General features: G+C 39.9%; 1 protein-coding gene across 2 annotated transcripts in view; it reads right to left on the reverse strand.

The window, feature by feature from the left end:
• RAD54B (RAD54 homolog B) overlaps nucleotides 1-20,765 on the reverse strand; it is a 142,751-nt gene that overhangs the window by 45,082 nt on the left and 76,904 nt on the right. For both annotated transcript variants that reach the window (XM_066379134.1, XM_066379132.1), the window contains exon 4: nucleotides 1,107-1,292. In XM_066379134.1, the coding sequence (XP_066235231.1) occupies nucleotides 1,107-1,292 (186 nt within the window). The remainder of the gene's footprint in view (nucleotides 1-1,106; nucleotides 1,293-20,765) is intronic.

Raw genomic sequence — 20,765 nt, forward strand, 5'->3', positions numbered from 1 at the left:
ACCGAGACAAGTGTCAAGAGTGAGTCTTAGACGGATGTAACAGAGGAAATCTGGTCATTTCTTAAAAATAAAACATCATTCAGACTTAAATATAAATAAAACGAAAATAATGTAAGTTATTTATTCTTTCTCTGTGAACCAGTACCAAATGGCCCACAGACCGGTACCGGTCCGCGGCCTGGGGGCTAGGGAACACTGCTCTAGGTGATGTCTAGCCATTATCTCCTTGCTTTTCTCAAAATTTTATTTGACATTATTGAAATCAGATTTCATTCCACTTCTGATATCAACATCTTTTTAACTTTTACTCAGCATTCTTCAAAGAAAAAGGTGGAAAAGTGCACTAAGACAAACTGGTTAATCTCAGAAAAATGCCAAACTGTACTTACCTGGCCAACCATTTGATTTTTTTAAGAAAATCATTTTGGCCCTGGCCGGTTGGCTCAGCGGTGGAGCGTCAGCCTGGCATGCAGGGGACCCGGGTTCGATTCCCGGCCAGGGCACATAGGAGAGGCGCCCATTTGCTTCTCCACCCCCCCCCCTCCTTCCTCTCTGTCTCTCTCTTCCCCTCCTGCAGCCTGGGCTCCATTGGAGCGGGGATGGCCCGGGCACTGGGGATGGCTCCTTGGCCTCTGCCCCGGGCGCTGGAGTGGCTCTGGTCACGGCAGAGCAACGCCCCCGAGGGGCAGAGCAACGCCCCCGAGGGGCAGAGCGTCGCCCCCTGGTGGGCAGAGCCTAGCCCCTGGTGGGTGTGCCAGGTGGATCCCGGTCGGGCACATGCGGGAGTCTGTCTCACTGTCTCTCCCCGTTTCCAGCTTCAGAAAAATACAAAAAAAAAAGAAAATCATTTTTTGGAAAAAATGAAACCATGAGATAAGATTTGCCTCACTGAACTAGTATACATGAGACTAAATATTGTGAGATAATTTTATGTTTATGAGATAATTTAGACATAAATCAATTAAAGAACATCTTAATCTATAAAACCCAACTAGATTTCAATTATGTAACCAGATACACACACACACACACACACACACACACACACACACACACACACACACTAAGTTTAGGTCAAATCATAAATATTAGGTAATATCACATACCTCTTCCAATGTCTTTGCCTTCCAAGTCCTTTAATGTAAATGACATTCCTTTGACAATGAGAATAGCATCACCTTCCCATGTTTTGTGCTTTTTCTTTGAAGCCTTACACCAAACAACAGTGAAATATTTAACCAGACTATCCGATTCCACTTCTTGTCCCTTAGGCACTGTTATTTCTTTAGAGGCTAAATAAACGAGAATAAAAAAAGTAAAATAATAACATTATTTTTGTATGTTTGTGACAGACAGAGCGAGATGAGAGAGAACAGATAAGGACAGACAGACAAGAAGGGAGAGAGATGAGAAGCATCAATTCTTAGTTGCAGCACCTTAGTTGTATATTGATTGCTTTCTCATATGTGCCTTGACCAGGGGGGCTAGAGCTGACTGAGTTACCCCTTGCTCAAGCCAGCGACCTTGGGCTCAAGCTGGTGAGCCTTGCTCAAACCAGATGAGCCCGCGCTCAATATGGCAACCTCGGGGTTTCAAACCTGGGTCCTCCGCATCCCAGTCCGATGCTCTATCCACTGTGCCACCGCCTGATCAGGCAATAATAACCACACTATTAAAGATCACTTCAATATTTAAAAGTAAGGTCATTTAAACAAACAAGAAAATCAGATTGTATTAAGTATGAAAAAATATTGTGCAATGAATGTAATCTCAAAGTCATATAAACTCAGTTGAAGCAGAATATAATAATCACTACAAACATTTTGAAACTCTAAAATAAAAAAAAAGAAACTCTAAAATTTAAAACTATGTCAACATCCATGGGAAAATATCTAAAATCACATTTTTTTAAACAACTGATTTAATTAACAGTGACACAACAAACCAGAAAAGCTAAAATAAGATCATGGAGTTCTCAATAAAAAATCTGTAGTTTGCCCGACCGGGTGGTGGCGCAGTGGATAGAGCATCGGACTGGGATGCGGAAGACCCAGGTTCGAGACCCCGAGGTCGCCAGCTTGAGCGAGGGCTCATCTGGTTTGAGCAAAAGCTCACCAGCTTGAGCTCAAGGTTGCTGGTTCGAGCAAGGGGTTATACTCAGTCTGCTGAAGGCCCGCGGTCAAGGGCACGTATGAGAAGGCAATCAATGAAAATTAAGGTGTTGCAATGCGCAACAAAAAACTGATGGTTGATGCTTCTCATCTCTCTGTTCCTGTTTGTCTGTCCCTCCCTCTGACTCTCTCTGTAAAAAAAAAAAAAAAAAAAAAAACTGTAGTTTTTTCAAGTATGAACAAATATACAACAGCAAAGTAGGAATGAGACTAGATTTCATTAATACTTTTGTGTTTGAGTTAGGGATAATCAGGCTGGGCCACTGATTCTAAGAATTTCGTGGTATATATTCAGGAATTAAGTTCCTTCTTACAAAATCTTGTACTTTTCTTGAAAACATTTTCAAAATCACTTTATAACAACATATCCAATGTTAACTAGACTTATTGTGGTGATTATTTCCCAATATATATAAAACATTACTTTGTAAACCCAAAATTAATATAACATTATATGTCAGTAATTTTCAACAGGTATGCTGCAAGAATTTTTAAAATATGCAACACCTAACTATTTAGTCAGGAACATTGACCTCTTTTCCCTTAGACTGTCAAATAAAAAAATGACAACAGCCAACACAATAATAGCTTTTGGAGGAATGAGTAAATTATACCTAGTTTTATTGTCAGATCAGCAAAAAATATATTTTTTTGGTGCTGCAGTAGTTTAATAATTATGTGGCTTATATATGCCATGAGATGAAAAAAGTTGAAAATTGCTGTTATATGTCATTTATACCTCAATTTTAAAAACTCAAAAAAAAAACAGAACAAAAATCTGTATTATATATATATATATATACACACACCAGAAAATTCTCCATCCACTACACCACAGGGAACCTGATCTTTATGACAGAGACCAAAAAGTGGCTGCCACCTCTGGAGTTGGGAGATTAAATGAAAAAGAACAGGAGAGAAGAAATTGTTCTGAATGTATACAATTAACTAAAATAATCACTGATAATTTTAGAATTACTGTATGACATTTTACTGCATGTAAATATACTTCAATTTTAAAAAGATAAAACAGCCTGACTAGGCAGTGGTGCAGTGGATAGAGCATCAGACTGGGATGCGGACGATCCAGGTTCAAGACCCCAAGGTCGCCAGCTTGAGCGCGGGCTCATCTGGTTTGAGCAAAAGCTCACCAGCTTGAGCCCAAGGTCGCTGCTCAAGCAAGGGGTTACTCGGTCTGCTGAAGGCCCGTGGTCAAGGCACATATGAGAAAGCAATCAATGAACAACTCAGGCGTTGCAATGCGCAACGAAAAACTAATGATTGATGCTTCTCATCTCTTCATTCCTGTCTGTCTGTCCCTGTCTATCCCTCTCTCTGACTCTCTCTCTCTCTGTCTCTGTAAAAAAAAAAAAAAAAAAAAAAAAAAAGATATATGCCTGAGAGAAAAAACATTTATCTACATAAAACTTATACATGAATATTTACAGCAGGATTACTCATAATAGCCCAAAGGACACACAACCCAAATGCCCACTCAACTGACAGATGGATAAACTAAATGTGGTGCAGCGATACAATGGAATACTACTTGACCATAAAAAGGAATATAGTACTGACACATGCTACATCATGGATGAACCTTGAAAACATGCTAAGCAAAAGAAGCCAGTCACAAAAGACCACATATTATGATTCCATTCCTATGAAATATCCAGAACAGGAAAATCTATAGGGACAGAAAGTAGATTAGTGGTAGTTTAGGGCTGGGGGTTGAAAGTAGGAGCAGAAGGTAGGGGAGTGGGGTGTGAGAGCTATATACAGGATTTCTTTTTGAAGTGTTGAAACTGTTCTAAAATTGCCTGTGGTGACAGTTGCACATACCAGAATATACTAAAAAAACATATACACTTCATTTGGGAGAATTGTACGGTATCTAAATTATATCTCAATAGAGTTGTTAAAAAAAAACCCTGATCTGTGGTGGTGTAGTGGATAAAGCATTGACCTGGAATGCTGAGGTCACTGGTTCGAAACCCTGGGCTTGTCTGCTCAAGGCACATATGGGAGTTGATGCTCCCTGCTCCTCCCCACTTTTCTTTCTCTCTCTCTCTTTCTCTCTCTCTCTCCCCCCCCCAAAAATAAAGTCTTAAAAACAAAGCTGTTAAAAACACACAATGAGATAACACCACACACCCACTAGACTGATTAAAAGCAAAAAAAAAAAAAAAAAAACTGACCTACCAAGTGTTAGCAAAGATATAAAGCCACAGGCAATATCATACACACTGCTAGAAGGAATGTAAACCGTACCACTTTGGAAAGCAACCTGGCAGACTCTTAAAAAGTTAGACATATACCTACTATAACCTGTCTTTCTACTGAAAGTATTTACCAAATAGAAAAGAAAATTTAACTACACACACACACAGAGGCGCCTTATACATATTCAAGCCAGGTAAACCAATCTCCCAAAATTCTAAAAGATCCACCGTGACTACTAGAACTCAGATTATCCATATCTTTTTCACTGGCATTCATGAATTTAAAGAGTGAGTCTTGCCCTGGCTGGTTGGCTCAGCGGTGGAGCGTCGGCCTGGCGTGCGGGGGACCTGGGTTCGATTCCCGGCCAGGGCGCATAGGGGAGGCGCCCATTTGCTTCTCCACCCCCCCCCTCCTTCCTTTCTGTCTCTCTCTTCCCCTCCTGCAGCCGGAGCTCCACTGGAGCAGGGATGGCCCGGGCACTGGGGATGGCTCCTTGGCCTCTGCCCCAGGGGCTAGAGTGGCTCTGGTCGCTGCGGAGCAACGCCCCAGAGGGGCAGAGCGTTGCCCCCTGGTGGGCGGAGCGTCGCCCCTGGTGGGCGTGCCGGGTGGATCCCAGTCGGGCGCATGTGGGAGTCTGTCTGACTGTCTCTCCCCGTTTCCAGCTTCAGAAGGATACAGAAAAAAAAAAAAATTTTAAAGAGTGAGTCTTGACTGTCTTCTAACAATATATATATTATCCTCAGAACTATGAACGGGTTTTTTTTCTAAGACAGCAATTGATTCAGCCTGACCAGGCAGTGGCGCAGTGGATAGAGCGTCGGACTGGGATGCAGAAGACCCAGGTTCGAGACCCCAAGGTCGCCAGCTTGAGCGCGGGCTCATCTGGCTTGAGTGAAAGCTCACCAGCTTAAGCCCAAGGTTGCTGGCTCGAGCAAGGGGTTACTCGGCCTGCTGAAGGCCCGCGGTCAAGGCACATATGAGAAAGCAATCAATGAACAACTAAGGTGTTGCAACACGCAGTGAAAAACTAATGATTGATGCTTCTCATCTCTCCGTTTCTGTCTGTCTATACCTCTCTCTGACTCTCTGTCTCTGTAAAAAAAGAAAAAAGAAAAAGAAATGATGACATCGGATCATTTACAACAAAATGGTGAGATCTTGATAACAATATATGGAGTGAAATAAGTAAATCAGAAAAAGCCAAGAACTGCATTATTCCATACGTAGGTGGGACATAGAAATGAGACTAAGAGACATGGACAAGAGTGTGGTGGTTACAGGGGGATGGGGGGGAGGGAGGGAGAGGGGGAGGGACACAGTGAAAACTATTAGATAGAAGGTGACGGAGGACAATCTGACTTTGGGTGATGGGTATGCAACATAATTGAATGACAAGATAACCTGGACATGTTTTCTTTGAACATATGTACCCTGATTTATTGATGTCACCCCATTAAAATTAATTAAAAAAAATTTAAAAATTAAATTAAAAAAAGAAAACATGCTAATTCCAGTCAAAGGATCTTCTATTCCTCCCACGTATTAGCTTCTATTCTACTCACCCTTCCGAACAGTTGAAATTTCCTTGACTGCTAAACTAGATCCAATTACCTTATTATCTCAGCAATTACTTGTGTGACAAATTATTTAACGTCAGCCTTCCCCATTAAACTATAAAGTCCTGACAGGAGGGTCTGTTTTGATTCTGTTTATCACCATATTCCCAGAATAGATACTTTCAAAACCACCATTTTTTTTTTTTTTTTTTTTTTTTTTTTTTTTTGTATTTTTCTGAAGCTGGAAATGGGGAGAGACAGTCAAACAGACTCCCGCATGTGCCCGACCGGGATCCACCCGGCATGCCCACCAGGGGGGACGCTCTGCCCACCAGGGGGGATGCTCTGCCCACCAGGGGGCCATGCTCTGCCCCTCCGGGTCATCGCTCTTTTGCGACCAGAGCCACTCTAGCGCCTGGGGCAGAGGCCAAGGAGCCATCCCCAGAGCCCGGGCCATCCTTGCTCCAATGGAGCCTCAGCTGCGGGAGGGGAAGAGAGAGACAGAGAGGAAGGAGAGGGGGAGGGGTGGAGAAGCAGATGGGCGCTTCTCCTGTGTGCCCTGGCCGGGAATCGAACCCGGGACTTCTGCACGCCAGGCCGATGCTCCACCGCTGAGCCAACCGGCCAGGGCCAAAACCACCATTTTGATCCTAGGTACATTTTGACAACATGTTTATAAAAACTTTTCATTCAAAGAGAATAATCTTAAAACTAATTTTTCATTTGAGGGTGTAGCTTTTGAAATTAACTTTGAACTTATCTTCATTATTGTCTTTTTTTTTTTTTAACTGAAGTTTCCCCCAGATCAAACCAGGAAAACACTTTCATTTTTTATTTTAATTTTATTTTTTAAGAGAAAGAGAGGAAAGGAGAGAAAGAGAGAGAGGAACACTGATCTGTTCCTGTATGTGCCCTGACCGGGGATCAAACTGGCAACCTCTGCGCTTCAGGACAAAGCTCTAATCAACTAAGGCATCTGGCCAGGGCATATTTTCATCTGATAAAGTGTTATTTTCATATAATAAAGTATTACCTTCAGGATTACTTTTCAAGTAAACTTTACAATAGAGATTTAATTCATCAGTCAGTCACCTTTTTATGTATCATATTTTAGTGATTACTGTTTTGCCAACATGAATTTTCTCTTAAACCATAATTTCTACCAAATGCACTTTTGCTAAGTCAAATTTTGAAAAGCTAAATATTATCAAGAACTTATTACTCCATCAGTTTTTAGTTAAGAAAATGTGCTAATTTTTGGATAAATTGGCAGTTGTCATTAATTTGGCTGTTTTACCAATCTTGATTTTCCTATAAAAAGTTTTCAGTTTATAGCATTAACAAAAAAGACAGGATGGTTTGATTAATTTTTTTTAACTGTAAAAAACTTTGTGGTATGCAATTTCAGCCAATTTTAATTAGTTTTCTTTATGCATTATTTCTACCAGAAGCTGTTACTGTGCATTGAATCAAAGACATTAATACATTTCTGCATTTTCAAAATTTGTTCCTTTTTTTTTTATTTGGTTATCCAAGAGAAAAACGTAATTCCTTAGGATTGCTGTAAAACGGGGTAAAAGGAGTATCTTTCATCAAATGACTGGAGAAAACATTCTACGTAGAGTCAAATATCCTGTTGTATTCCCAGAACCAAAAATGATTGTTAATGTCTAAGACCCTCACCCTACCAAAAAAAAGAAAAAAAAAAGAAAAAAGAAAAAAGGCAGGAAACAACAAAAGACAATAAATTCTGAGAATTGAGAAATTACCTATAATTTACTTTGAAATACCATTAGATTATCAGATATATCCTTTCTTTTGTAGAACAGAAGATTAAGAGCATCAACTAATCTGGCTGGGTTTGAATCCTGAGTCTGCCATTTCCTAGTCATTTGACTCTGGATAAGTTACCAATCTATGCCAGTTTATGATCTGCAAATAAATGTAATACTAATACCTCCCTCATGGACTTGTTGTGAGCATTAGGTTAGTTAATATATGTAAAACACTGAGAACAACACTTGCAATGTAAGTAACTCCCTAAATGTTACCTACTATTAACCAACTTCTTAAATTCTCCCTTTCCCATTTAGTCCCATTTTAAATACAGGGCTTAGGCTAGAAAAAGGAGAGTAAATAATTCCAAAAAGTAGAATAAAGAGAATTAGAAATTAAACATTTATCAAACATAACCTCATATCTATCTACCCTACTTCTATTACATAAAATATTAATTTGCAACATACCCGACTAACCATCCCTAACAATTCCATCATAATTGTAATCTTTTTTTTTTTTTTTTAGCGAGAGAGAGAGAGAGGGACAGGAGGGACAGACAGACAGAAAGGAAGAGATGAGAAGCATCAATTCTTCATTCAGCTCCTTAGTTGTTCATTGATTGCTTTCTGATATGTGCCTTGATCAAGGGGCTACATCAGAGCGAGTGACTCCTTGCTCAAGCCAGTGACCTTGGGCTTTAAGTGAGCGACCTTTGGGCTTAAGCTAGTGACCATGGGGTCATGTCTATGATCCCACTATCAAGCCGGCGACCACACATTTAAGCTGGTGACCCCACACTCAAGCTGGATGAGCCCGTGCCTAGGCCAGTGACCTCGGGGTTTCAAATATGGGTCCTTAGCATTCCAGACTGACACTCTACCCACTGCACAACCACCTAGTCAGGCATAATTTCTATTTCTAAACTTGGATCTTAACTACTTCCCCCTTAACCCTGTAATGTACTTCCCGTATCAGTAACAAAAAAATGTTCTACATAAACAAAATCCTTGAAGCCCTAACAGCAAGATTCGCAAAGTAAAGATGGTTAAAACCATGCTTTGAGCCTGATTTGTGGTAGCCCAGTGGATAAAGCATTGACCTGTAATGCTGAGGTTGCTGGTTTGAAACCCAGGGCTTGCCCAGTCAAGATACATACAACAAGCAACTACTACTAGTTGATGCTTCCCACTACTCCTCCCAGCCCCTGCTCTCTCTCCTCTCTCTAAAATAAAAGCAAAAAGAAAAATATGCTGTGAAAAAACAGAAAGAGGTAGATAATGTCATTTTAATATTGATAGTAGACATTATAATCTTAATGATTCATAAGCAGTGTCACTCTAGGTATGGACAGTTTACTTATATATTATATAAATGCAAATCTTTAATATTCTCTTTCCATTCAAATATTCTAAATAAAGTTTTCAATTAAGCATATAAAGTTTTAAAGATCTAATATAATCATATTCAATAGAGAATGTAAATACTCTCACAGACTATATAATCTTTTTAGTTTTAAAATTACCAAAACATATCAAATTTTAATATGCATGAATATAACTGCAATGTAAATTTTAAATTTTAAGTTATTACACTAAAAAATATAAAAGTATTAATATACAAATTCCATTACACTGTAATCATCCATTGTTTTATCTAACAAAATAGATTCAATGTCAAGTAAGTACAAGTTTCATTACACATAGAAAAAACTTAGAAGATATTTCTTTGCATTAAAGGTTATTTTCAGAATGATACATTATAAGCATGATAGGAATTACACTTTTTATATTTCTCATAACCTCTTATCAAAGCATATATACAGCAAGTACTAAAATAGAAAAAATAAAACTACAATATGTTCAGATATCTAAACTATCTGTCTAGCATTTTGAATTCACTTAAATATAAAAAAAGTTTTCAGTTTCTTCTGACCAGGCAGTAGTACAATAGATAGAGCATTGGCCTGGGACGCATAGGACCCAGGTTCGAAATCCCAAGGTCACTGGTTTGAACCCAAGCTCATCCCGCTTGACTGGGGGTTCACCCAGCTTAAGTGCGGGGTTGTTGGCTTGAGCATGAGATCATAGACATGACCCCATGGTCACCACTGGCTTGAGCCAAGGTTGCTGGTTTGAGCAAGGGGTTACTTACTCTGCTGTAATACCCCCTCTCCTGGTCAAGACACATATGAGAAAGCAATCAATGAACAAAGGAACCACAACAAAGAATTGTTATTTCTCATCTCTCTCCCTTCCTGCCTGTCGGTCCCTATGTGTTCCTCTCTGTCTCTCACTCTCAGTCACAAAAAAATAAAAGTTATCAATTTCAATTGACATTCCAATCATTGAACATACAAAACTTAATTTAAAAAAACAACATACACCGTAAATGGAAGTTTGAATGGTACAATCATTTTGGGGGAAAAATCTGGCAGTTTCTTAAAAAGTTAACCATATTAACTTACCATATCTAATATTATGTTTATAACAAATTTATACAAGAGTATTCATAGAATCTTTATACACAATAGCAAAAATCTGAAAATAGCCCAGAAGTCCATCAAAAAAGTTAATGGACAGAGTGGGCCGACGTCAGCAAAGCCCATACCCAAATACCTGAGGCAGTGGCAGAGAGGGTGACAGGCCTGCAGACAGACCACACGTAGAGAACACAGAGGCCACACCCATTGGACTCCTGTGGTGACACCCTTCTTATACACAGACAAAATGGGAAGGCAGAGAAATGCAACCCAAGTGAATCAAGAGAAATCCCTAGAAAAGGACTTGATTGAATCAGATATAACCAAATTACTGGATGCAGAGTTTAAAATAATGATTGTTAGGATGCTAAAAGATCTTAGAACAACTATTGAAGGACATAATGAGCACCTAAATAAAGAGATAGCAAGTATAAAAAAGGACATTGAAATAATAAAGAATCAGTCAGAAATGACAGATACAACATAAGAAATGAAGGCCACAATGGAAGGAATTCCATTGGATGGAAGAAGCTGATGATCGAATCAGCCAGTTAGAGGACAACATAAACGAAGGCACAAAAGCATAGCAGCAAATGAAAAGATACTTAAAAAGTCTGAGGAAACTCTAAGAAAGCTCTGTGACAACATGAAGGGAAATAACATCCACATCATAGGGGTTCCTGAAGACAAAGAGAAAGAACAAGGGATAGAGACCTTGTTCGAAGAAATCATACCTAAAAATTTCCCTAAATTGATGCAGGAAAAAGTCACATGGGTTCAATAAGCACAGAGAATTCCATTAAAGAGAAACCCAAAGAAATCTACATCAAGACACATCATAATTAAAATACCAAAGCTAAAAAATAAAGAAAGAATACTAAAACTTGTAAGAGAAAAGTAGTCTATTACCTACAGAGGGGCCCCCATAAGGATGATATCTGACATATAAACAGAAACACTTGGGCCAGAAGGTAATGGCAAGAAATATTTAAAGTAATGCAGAATAAGAGCCTACAACCAAGACCTCTTTATCCAGCAAGGCTATCACTTAAAATTGAAGGAGAAATAAAAAGCTTCCCAGACAGCCCTGTCCAGTTGGCTCAGCGGTAGAGCGTCGGCCTGGCGTGCGGGGGACCCGGGTTCGATTCCCGGCCAGGGCACATAGGAGAAGCGCCCATTTGCTTCTCCACCCCCACCCCCTCCTTCCTCTCTGTTTCTCTCTTCCCCTCCCGCAGCCGAGGCTCCATTGGAGCAAAGATGGCCTGGGCGCTGAGGATGGCTCCTTGGCCTCTGCCCCAGGTGCTAGAGTGGCTCTGGTCGCGGCAGAGCGACACCCCGGAGGGGCAGAGCATCGCCCCCTGGTGGGCAGAGCGTCGCCCCTGGTGGGCGTGCCGGGTGGATCCCGGTCGGGCGCATGCGGGAGTCTGTCTGACTGTCTCTCCCCGTTTCCAGCTTCAGAAGAAAAAAAGAAAAAAAAAATTATACATCATGCTCAAGTGAGATTTATTCTGGGAGGCAAGGCTGGTACAAGATTCGCAAATCAATCAATGTGATTCATCACATAAACAAAAGGTAGAAGAAAAACCACATGATAATTTTAGTAGATGCAGAAAAAGCATTTGATAAATTCCAGAACACATTCATGATCAAAAGTCTCAGCAAAGTGAGAGGCAATACAGGGAACATACTTCAACATGATAAAGGTCATCTATTACAAACCCACAGCCAACATCATACTCAATGGGCAAAAATTAAAAGCAATGCCCTTAAGATTAGAAACAAGGCAGGGGTGCCCCCTTTCACCACTCTGATTCAACATAGTCCTGGAAGTCCTAGCTACAGCAATCAGACCAGAAGAAGAAATGAAAGGCATCCAACTTGGAAAAGAAGTAAAACTATCATTATTTGCAGATGATATGATACTGTATATAGAAAACCCTAAAGTCTCAGTCAAAAAACTACTGGGCCTAATAAATGAATTCAGCAAGGTGGCAGGATATAAAATTAATACTCAGAAATCAGAGGCATTTTTATACACCAACAATGAACTGTCAGAAAGAGAAATTTTAAAAATCCCCTTCACTATTGCAACAAAAAAAATAAAGTACCATGGAATAAATTTAACCAAGGAGGTTAAAGACTTGTACTCAAAAAATTCTAAAACAGCCTGACCAGGCGGTGGCGCAGTGGATAGAGCATCAGACTGGGATGCAGAGGACCCAGGTTCGAGACCCCGAGGTCGCCAGCTTGAGCGCGGGCTCATCTGGTTTGAGTAAAAGCCCACCAGCTTGAACCCAAGGTCGCTGGCTCCAGCAAGGGGTCACTCGGTCTGCTGAAGGCCCATGGTCAAGGCACATATGAGAAAGCAATCAATGAATAACTAAGGTGTTGCAACCCGCAATGAAAAACTAATTATTGATGCTTCTCATTTCTCTCCGTTCCTGTCTGTCTGTCCCTGTCTATCCCTCTCTCTGACTCTCTGTCTCTGTAAAAATAAATAAATAAATAAATAAATAAATAAATAAATAAATAAATAAATAGAACAGTGGTTCCCTAAGGTGCCAGAAGACTTATTAAAACGGGACAGAAGAAAACTGTCTGGGATGTTGATAATGTTCTGAATTTGAGGTTTTAATCTTACACAGGTGCGGTCATCTGTTAAAACACATCATTTTTGTGTATTCACTGTTTGCAAATCTTACCTTAAAAAACAGACATAAATATTAAACATCAGTTCATAATACTCATGCTGAAGTGTCTAGATGTCTTGTAACCAATTCTGCAAATCGTTATTTTTTTTTATTACTTTTTTTAAGTAAGAGGAGGGGAGGTAGTGAGGCAGACTCCTGCATGCGCCTCTACTGGGATACATTGGCAACCCCATCTGGAGCTGATGTTCAGATATCAAGCTATTTTTAGTGCTTGAGCCCACACTCCAACAGTATTATCCTCAGTGGCAGGGGCCACACTCAAACCAATATAGCCACTGGCTACAGAAGGGAAAAAGGGGAGAAGGGGAAGAAGGTGATAGTTGCTTCTCGTGTATGCCCAACTGGCAATCAAACCCGGACATCCATACTCCAGGCCGACGATGGTCTATCCACTGAGCCACTGGTCAAGGCTGCAACTAGTTCTAAAATAAGTTTTACTTAGGATTGTCTATATACAGTATCAAGTCATCTGTAAATGAGTTTTACTTATTTCTTTCCAACTTGGATGCCTTTTCTTCTTCTTGTCTGATTGCTGTGGGTAGAAATTCCAGTACTATGTTGAATAAGAGTGGAAAGCAGGCTCTGTCTGGTTGGCTCAGTGGCAGAGCATCAGCCCTGCATGTGGTTGTCCTGGTTTCAATATTCAGGCAGAGCACACAAGAGAAGTGACCATCTGCTTTAACCTCCATCCCTCCCCGTTTTCTCTTTCTCTGGCCTTCCCACTGCCATGGCTTAATTGGTTTAAGTGCATTGGCCCAGGCGCTGAGGATGGCTCCCTCGATCCTCCACCTCAGGCACAAAATATAGCTCAGTTGCAAGCATCAGCCCTAGGAGGGGTTGCCAGGTGGATCACAGTCAGGGAACATGTGGGAGTCTGTACATCTCCCCTCTTCTGTTGGAAAAAGAAAAATAAAGTGGAAATCAAACATCTCTGTCCTGTTCCTGATCTTACAGGAAATACTGTACTTCTTTTTGTCCATTATGAAGCTATGGTTTTGTAATATATGGCATTTATTATGCTGAGGTATGTTTCCTCTAGTCTCACTTTGCTTAGTTTTTATCATAAATGAGTGCTAGATTTTATCAAATGCATTTTCAGAATCTATTGATTTGATCATATGGTTTTTAATCCTTCATTTAGTTTATGTGGTATATCATGTTTGATTTGCGGACATTGCACCAACATTAAATCTCTGGAATAAATCCAACTTGATCATGCTGTTACGATCTTTTTAATGTATTGGCCCTGGCCGGTTGGCTCAGCGGTAGAGCGTCGGCCTGGCGTGCAGGGGACCCGGGTTCGATTCCCGGCCAGGGCACATAGGAGAAGCGCCCATTTGCTTCTCCACCTCCTCCCTTCCTCTCTTTCTCTTCCCCTCCCGCAGCCAAGGCTCCATTGGAGCAAAGATGGCCCGGGTGCTGGGGATGGCTCCTTGGCCTCTGCCCCAGGCGCTAGAGGGGCTCTGATCTCGGCAGAGCAATGCCCCGGAGGGGCAGAGCATCGCCCCCTGGTGGGCGGAGCGTTGCCCCTGGTGGGCGTGCCAGGTGGGTCCCGGTCGGGCGCATGCAGGAGTCTGTCTGACTGTCTCTCCCCATTTCCAGCTTCAGAAAAATACAAAAAAAAAAAAAAAATCTTTTTAATGTATTGCTGGACTCAATTTGCTAATATTTTGTTAAGGATTTTAGTATCTATGTTCAGCAGGGATAATGGCCTATAATGGAGGAGGCTGGGGGCCAACTGGGGACAGGAGGTGGAGAGATTGAGTAAAGAAGAAAAAGAAAACTCAAAAATAAAGTTCTCTTTATTTTTTTAAATAATTTTATTTATTTATATATGTATTTATTTATTTATTGGTATTTTTCCGAAGTGAGAAGCGGGGGGTGGGGGGGGCGGGGGGGAGGCAGACAGACTCCCGCATACGCCCGTCCAGGATCCACCCGGCATACCCACCAGGGGGCGATGCTCGGCCCATCTGGGGCGTTGCTCCACTGCAACTAGCACCTGAGGCGAAAGCCATGGAGCCATCCTCAGCACTCGGGCCAACTTTGCTCCAATGGAGCCTTGACTGCGGGAGGGGAAGAGAGAGACAGAAAGAAAGGAGTGGGAAGGGTGGAGAAGCAGATGGGCAGTTCTCCTGTGTGCCCGGGCTGGGAAACGGATCCGGGACCTCCACACGGCGGGCCAACACTCTACTGCTGAGCCAACCTAAAAAGTTCTCTTTAAGAAATGAATTAATGGATGGATAAATACTATGTATGATAAAATACAGCAAAAAATTAATTGTAGAAATTAGGTAACAGACATATAAATGTTTACTGTAAATGTTTTTGAGTTTTTCTATATGTTTGAAGAGTTTCTTTATAACAGAAGTGAATTCACACATAATTTTAAAAGACTTTATTTACTGACTTTTTAGAAAGAGGAGAAAATGTAAGAAAGTGAGAGAGAGAGAGAGAGAGAGAGAGAGAGAAAGGAGGGGAGAAGCTGGAAGCATCAACTTGTAGTAGTGTAGTAGTTGCTTCTCATATGTGCCTTGACTGGGCAAGTGCAGGGTTTCAAACTGGCGACCACAGCATCCAGGTTGACGTTTGATCCACTGCACCCCCACAGGTCAGGCCACACATAATTTTAAAACATGAAAGATCTACTCACAAAGTGTAAGTCTAATAAGATTAGATTTTAATTTCAAGTTTATGGGCAGACTTGGGTAGTATTTTATTTTATTTATTTTGCTTTCCACTATTTACAAAGCCATTAAAAACTAAAATTAATGTAAATTCCAATTATACCTGCTAGTTTTAATCAAATAAAAATCATATGCAAAGATTTAGCATAACTTAACGATTAACTAGGTTGCATATTTTAAGATTTTAATCTTCTGTATTAGTACTGTAACCATATTTCATCTAATTATTTTTAAGTATTTACAATCAAATCTACTATCAATTGATTTTGAGAATTTATGAACCTTAATACTTGAAAAATAAATATAATATATATATATATATTATATATTTTTTTAATTCAGTAAGAGGAGGAGAGGCAGAGAGACCAACTCCTGCATGTGCTCCTAACCGGATCCATGCAGGAAGCCCACTAGGGGGCAATGCTCTGCCCAACTGGGGTGCTGCTCCATTGCTCAGCAACTAAGCTCTACTTAGGGCAGGGGTCCCTAAACTCTTTACACAGGGGGCCAGTTCACTGTCCCTCAGACCGTTGGAGGGCCAGACTATAAAAAAAAAAACTATGAATAAATCCCTATGCACACTGCACATATCTTATTTTAAAGTTAAAAAAAAAACAAAAAAAAAAACGGGAATACAATATTTAAAATAAAGACCAAGTAAATTTAAATCAACAAACTGACCAGTATTTCAGTGGGAACTATGCTCCTCTCACTGACCACCAATGAAAAAGGTGCCCTTTCCGGAAGTGCGGCGGGGGCCAGATAGATGGCCTCAGGGGGCCGCATGTGGCCCGCGGGCCGTAGTTTGGGGACCCCTGACTTAGGGTCTGAGGCGGAGGCCATGGAGCCATCTTCAGTGCCTGGGGCCAACTCGCTCCAATTGAGCGAGAGGGAAAGGGGGGGAAGCAAGAGGGGGAGGGGTAGAGAAGCAGATGGGCACTTCTCCTGTGTGCCCTGACCAGGAATATAATTCGGGACATCCACACACCAGGTCGACTCTTTACCACTGAGCCAACTAACTGGCCAGGGCCTAAATATAATGTTTAGACATGGTACATGTGCTATCTACTATAACACATCCCCTAAATAAGTTTATTTCAGTTATGCCTTATCATAAATTACACCTCAACATTACTAAATTCTTTGTCTTATGACACTTAAAATGAGTACACAAATGAGTACAACATATTACCTTATATTTAAAAGAATATATTCAGGGACTTTAGCTCAGCTGTTCCTTCGAGTCAAGTTCGCTTGTCAAAAGGACGTGTGTTAACAAAATACTATAGTTAACCACCATTATCAACAGTATATATTACATTTTATCACACTCTAAATTATTTAAACATGTCTATTTAAAATTTGGCATTACTCTATAAGGTACATAGAAAATAATTCATATTTTAAACATTTCTATGTAAGATGCAACAGGATAGAATGAATCTTTCAAAAATGAAATAACACCAAGTTGACATCTCATTATACATAAAAGTACTTGATTTGAATAATTTTTAAAATCTGCTGTCATCTTTAGAAATGAAAGCACTCCATTATCTTTTAGGATGCCATTATAAATCATACCTAGTTAAGAAAATCCTAAATTGTAAAAACAACAATATACCATTTAAGTTCATATAGATAAGAAAAAATATAAAATGGTGGCAAAAATAACCTATTGGATAAAATAGTATTTTGACTTAGAATATTCCCAAATTTAATATATGTATTTCTACAGAATCAAGTCTATATATATATATTTTTTTAAATTTATATAAGTCTTCCCTGTTTTCCCAGAATTATATTTCATAGGTAATGCTCATGGCCCCAAACAGTTCTCTATGGTATGGAATGTCCAGTGGCTTCAGCTGTATTCTCTGGGTATTAGCAGAATTTGCCCTTATACATTCTCTCTAGTAAAATTTATTCTCAGCAAAAACTGCTAATGTAAGTTACTCAGTAAATCAAAAACCTCAAAAGTTTCAATATCAAAACAAAAAGAAAAAGCTTTAATTCAGAATTTCCCTAAGATACTCCACAAAATAATAAAAAACACCTCTAAAAAGAGCTCACCAAATTCCAATATAAGAAAACTTTATATTGGAATTTTTATAAACTACACTATTCTAATTATAGTCGCATGGGTTAAGAGGTGGTTATACAATGGAACACAATCATAAATGTTTATATTTCTGCAAATTAAAAATACACAAGGTCGCCTGATCAGTGGTGGCACAGTGGTTAGAGTGTGGTCCTGAAACACTGAGGTCCCAGGTTCAAAACCCTAAGGTTCCTGGCTTGAGCATGGGCTCATCCACCTTGAGCGCAGGATTGCTGGTTTGAGTGTGGGATCATCGATATAATCCCATGGTCGCTGGCTTGAGCCCAGACATTGCTGGCTTGAACAAGGAAGGGGCCACAGACTCAGCTGAAGTCCCCCAGGTCAAGGCATGTATGAGAAAGCAAACATTGAATAACTAAAGTGCCACAATCAGTTGATGCTTCTCCTCTCTTGCACTCTTCCTCCCTCCCTCTCTAAAAAAAAAAAAAAACCACACAAGAGTGACAGGAGCCTGACCAGGCGGTGGTGCAATGGATAGACTGTCAGACTGGGACAGGTTTGAAACCCCGAGGTCGCCAGCTTGAGCGCAGGCTCATCTGGTTTGAACAAGGCTCACCAGCTTGAGTCCAAGGTCAACGACTGTGCTTGAGCAAGGGGTTACTCAGTCTGCTGTAGGCCCCATTAAAGCACATACGACAAAGCAATCAATAAATAACTAAGGTGCTGCAACGAAGAACTGATGCTTCTCATTTCTCTCTCTTCCTGTCTGTCTGTCCCTATCTGTCCCTCTCTCTGTGTCTCTGTCTCTGTCACACACAAAAAAAGGGGGGGGGAGTAACTGGAAAAAACTGCAACTGTAAACTCACTGCAATGAGTGAGATTTTGGTATTTAAAATTATGTAAAAATAAGGTTTTTTAGTGTACTCAGTCCCTAAGTGCTAGTGAATATGCCACTTGACACAACCAAAAAAACCATTTTGAACAATGCTGGAGAAAAGTCTGACTGTAGAAGACTATGTTTAGAACTCTTTTATGGGCAGCAAAAGATTTTTCAGGGGCAATTTTGTATATATTCAATATATTTTTACCTTCACCAAAATAGATCTTGTACTTTTATGAACACAGAATTCTTTCCTATAAACATCTCACAGAACACACTTTGGAAAACTCTAGTTTAGCTGCACAAAGTCAATGTACAAATTAAACATTCATCATCAATTCTGAGTAGGAGCATGCTCAAAATTATAACAGGAATTACTTTATAGTAACTTTCAATAATCTCAAGAAGTAAAAGCTGACTATTGTGAAAATGCATTTACTAGAATTACACTGTAAAAACATTATTTCAAATTAGAATTATAAAATTCATCAGGCTCAAAGAAGTCATAGGACAGATTAAAGATAATGAAATTATCAAAAGGATGTATACTATATTCAAGGCATTTTTATAAAATATTTAACTCTAATAGCAGATATAAATACCAATGAAATTAAGGAATTAACAAGCTAAAATAATACTACTATATACAGTCCATTTTATTTTTATTTCTAATTATATAGCCATTACCTAAATTTCAAACTTCTTTACTTTCACTATAATGCCCATCCCTAAAAGATGCTATTATAACACTAACTTGGAGTTCTAATATATATCCCCCTAATCAAAAGTATTCATTGGCTTCCCATTGTATATTCAAGTTTGATTCCTTAAAAAGTTTATAAGGTAATCTATAATCTGGCAACAACCAACTTCCAAATTGATATCCCTAATATACCTTTACTCATTCCTCTTTTCAACAAGATTTTTTTTGAGAATCTAGTATGATTTAGGCACCAAGCTAGGTTCCAAAATACTCTATTCCAGTGGCTCTCAAACTTTAGAGGGTTTGATAAAATAAACTGCTAGACTCCACCTCCGGAATTTCTGATTTCAAAGGCACGAATTTACATTTCTCACAAGTTCTCAAATGATGCTGATGCTATTAGTCAGTGTCTACTCTACTCTTGGTGAACCACTGTTTTACTCCAAAGACCACAACCTGAAAGACCACTGGCTGAATGAGGCCTACTTACAAATTTTGTCTGGGTAGTGTTTTAAACATTTTGAATTATTTGCAGACATTTTAAAACTGGCCATGGCCAGATAGCTCGGTTGGTTAGAGCATCATCCCAAAGCACAGAAATTGATGGTACAATCTCTCCATCAGAGAACATACAGGAACAGATCTATGTTCCTGTTTCTCTCTCTCTCTCCCTTCCTCTCTCGCTAAAATCAGTAAATAAAATTTAAAAAATTTAATTGGAAGTGTTTTCACATAAAATGCAAATTTCTGACTTGTTCCTGCATGTAAAATTCTCCTGGAGGCCCTGGCTACTTAACCCACTGGATAGAGCGTTGGCCTGTGTGCGCACAGCCCAGGTTCAATCCTCCGGCAGGGCACACATAAGAAGCAATCACCTGCTTCTCTTCCCCTCCCTCTCCCACTTCTCTCTCTCTTCCCCTCCCGCAGCCGACTTGGAGCATTGACCCCAGAGGCCTGAGGATGACTCAGTTGTTTCAAGCACTGGCTCATAGACAAGGGTTGCGTTGATTCAAGCATAGGCCACAGACAGGGGTTGCAGGGTAGATCCTGGTTGGAGAGCATGGGGGAGTCTATGACCCCTCCTCTCACTTAAAAAAAAATTTCTCATGGATCTAAAACAGTATCGACCCCATTACTCAAGCAAAATGTCTTAGTTCAGGTTACTGCTGCCCTAATCAGTCCTCTACAACTCACATAAAATCATCTGGCTTAGCACTATTTGTGCTTGTACACTATGATTCACTTTTCCCCATTCTCTAGGCCTTTTTCATGCTGCTCTCTTTGACTTAAATATCTCTCCATTAAACTGCTAAAATTCTACCTATCCCATTCTAACGCTTCACTTAAAATTCCTTCCTCAACAAAACCCCAGCAAAAATAGCAATCTTTAATAGACACACTAAAGATTGAATATGTATGCTTTAACAATGTTTTATTTCCACAAATATGAAAACAGCAATATTTACAGAAAACACACATATTACATCATAAACTATAAACATTTTTTGCTATTTTAA

Source organism: Saccopteryx leptura, chromosome 3 (genome assembly GCF_036850995.1).
Source record: "Saccopteryx leptura isolate mSacLep1 chromosome 3, mSacLep1_pri_phased_curated, whole genome shotgun sequence".
In the NCBI taxonomy this organism is placed as follows: domain Eukaryota; kingdom Metazoa; phylum Chordata; class Mammalia; order Chiroptera; family Emballonuridae; genus Saccopteryx; species Saccopteryx leptura.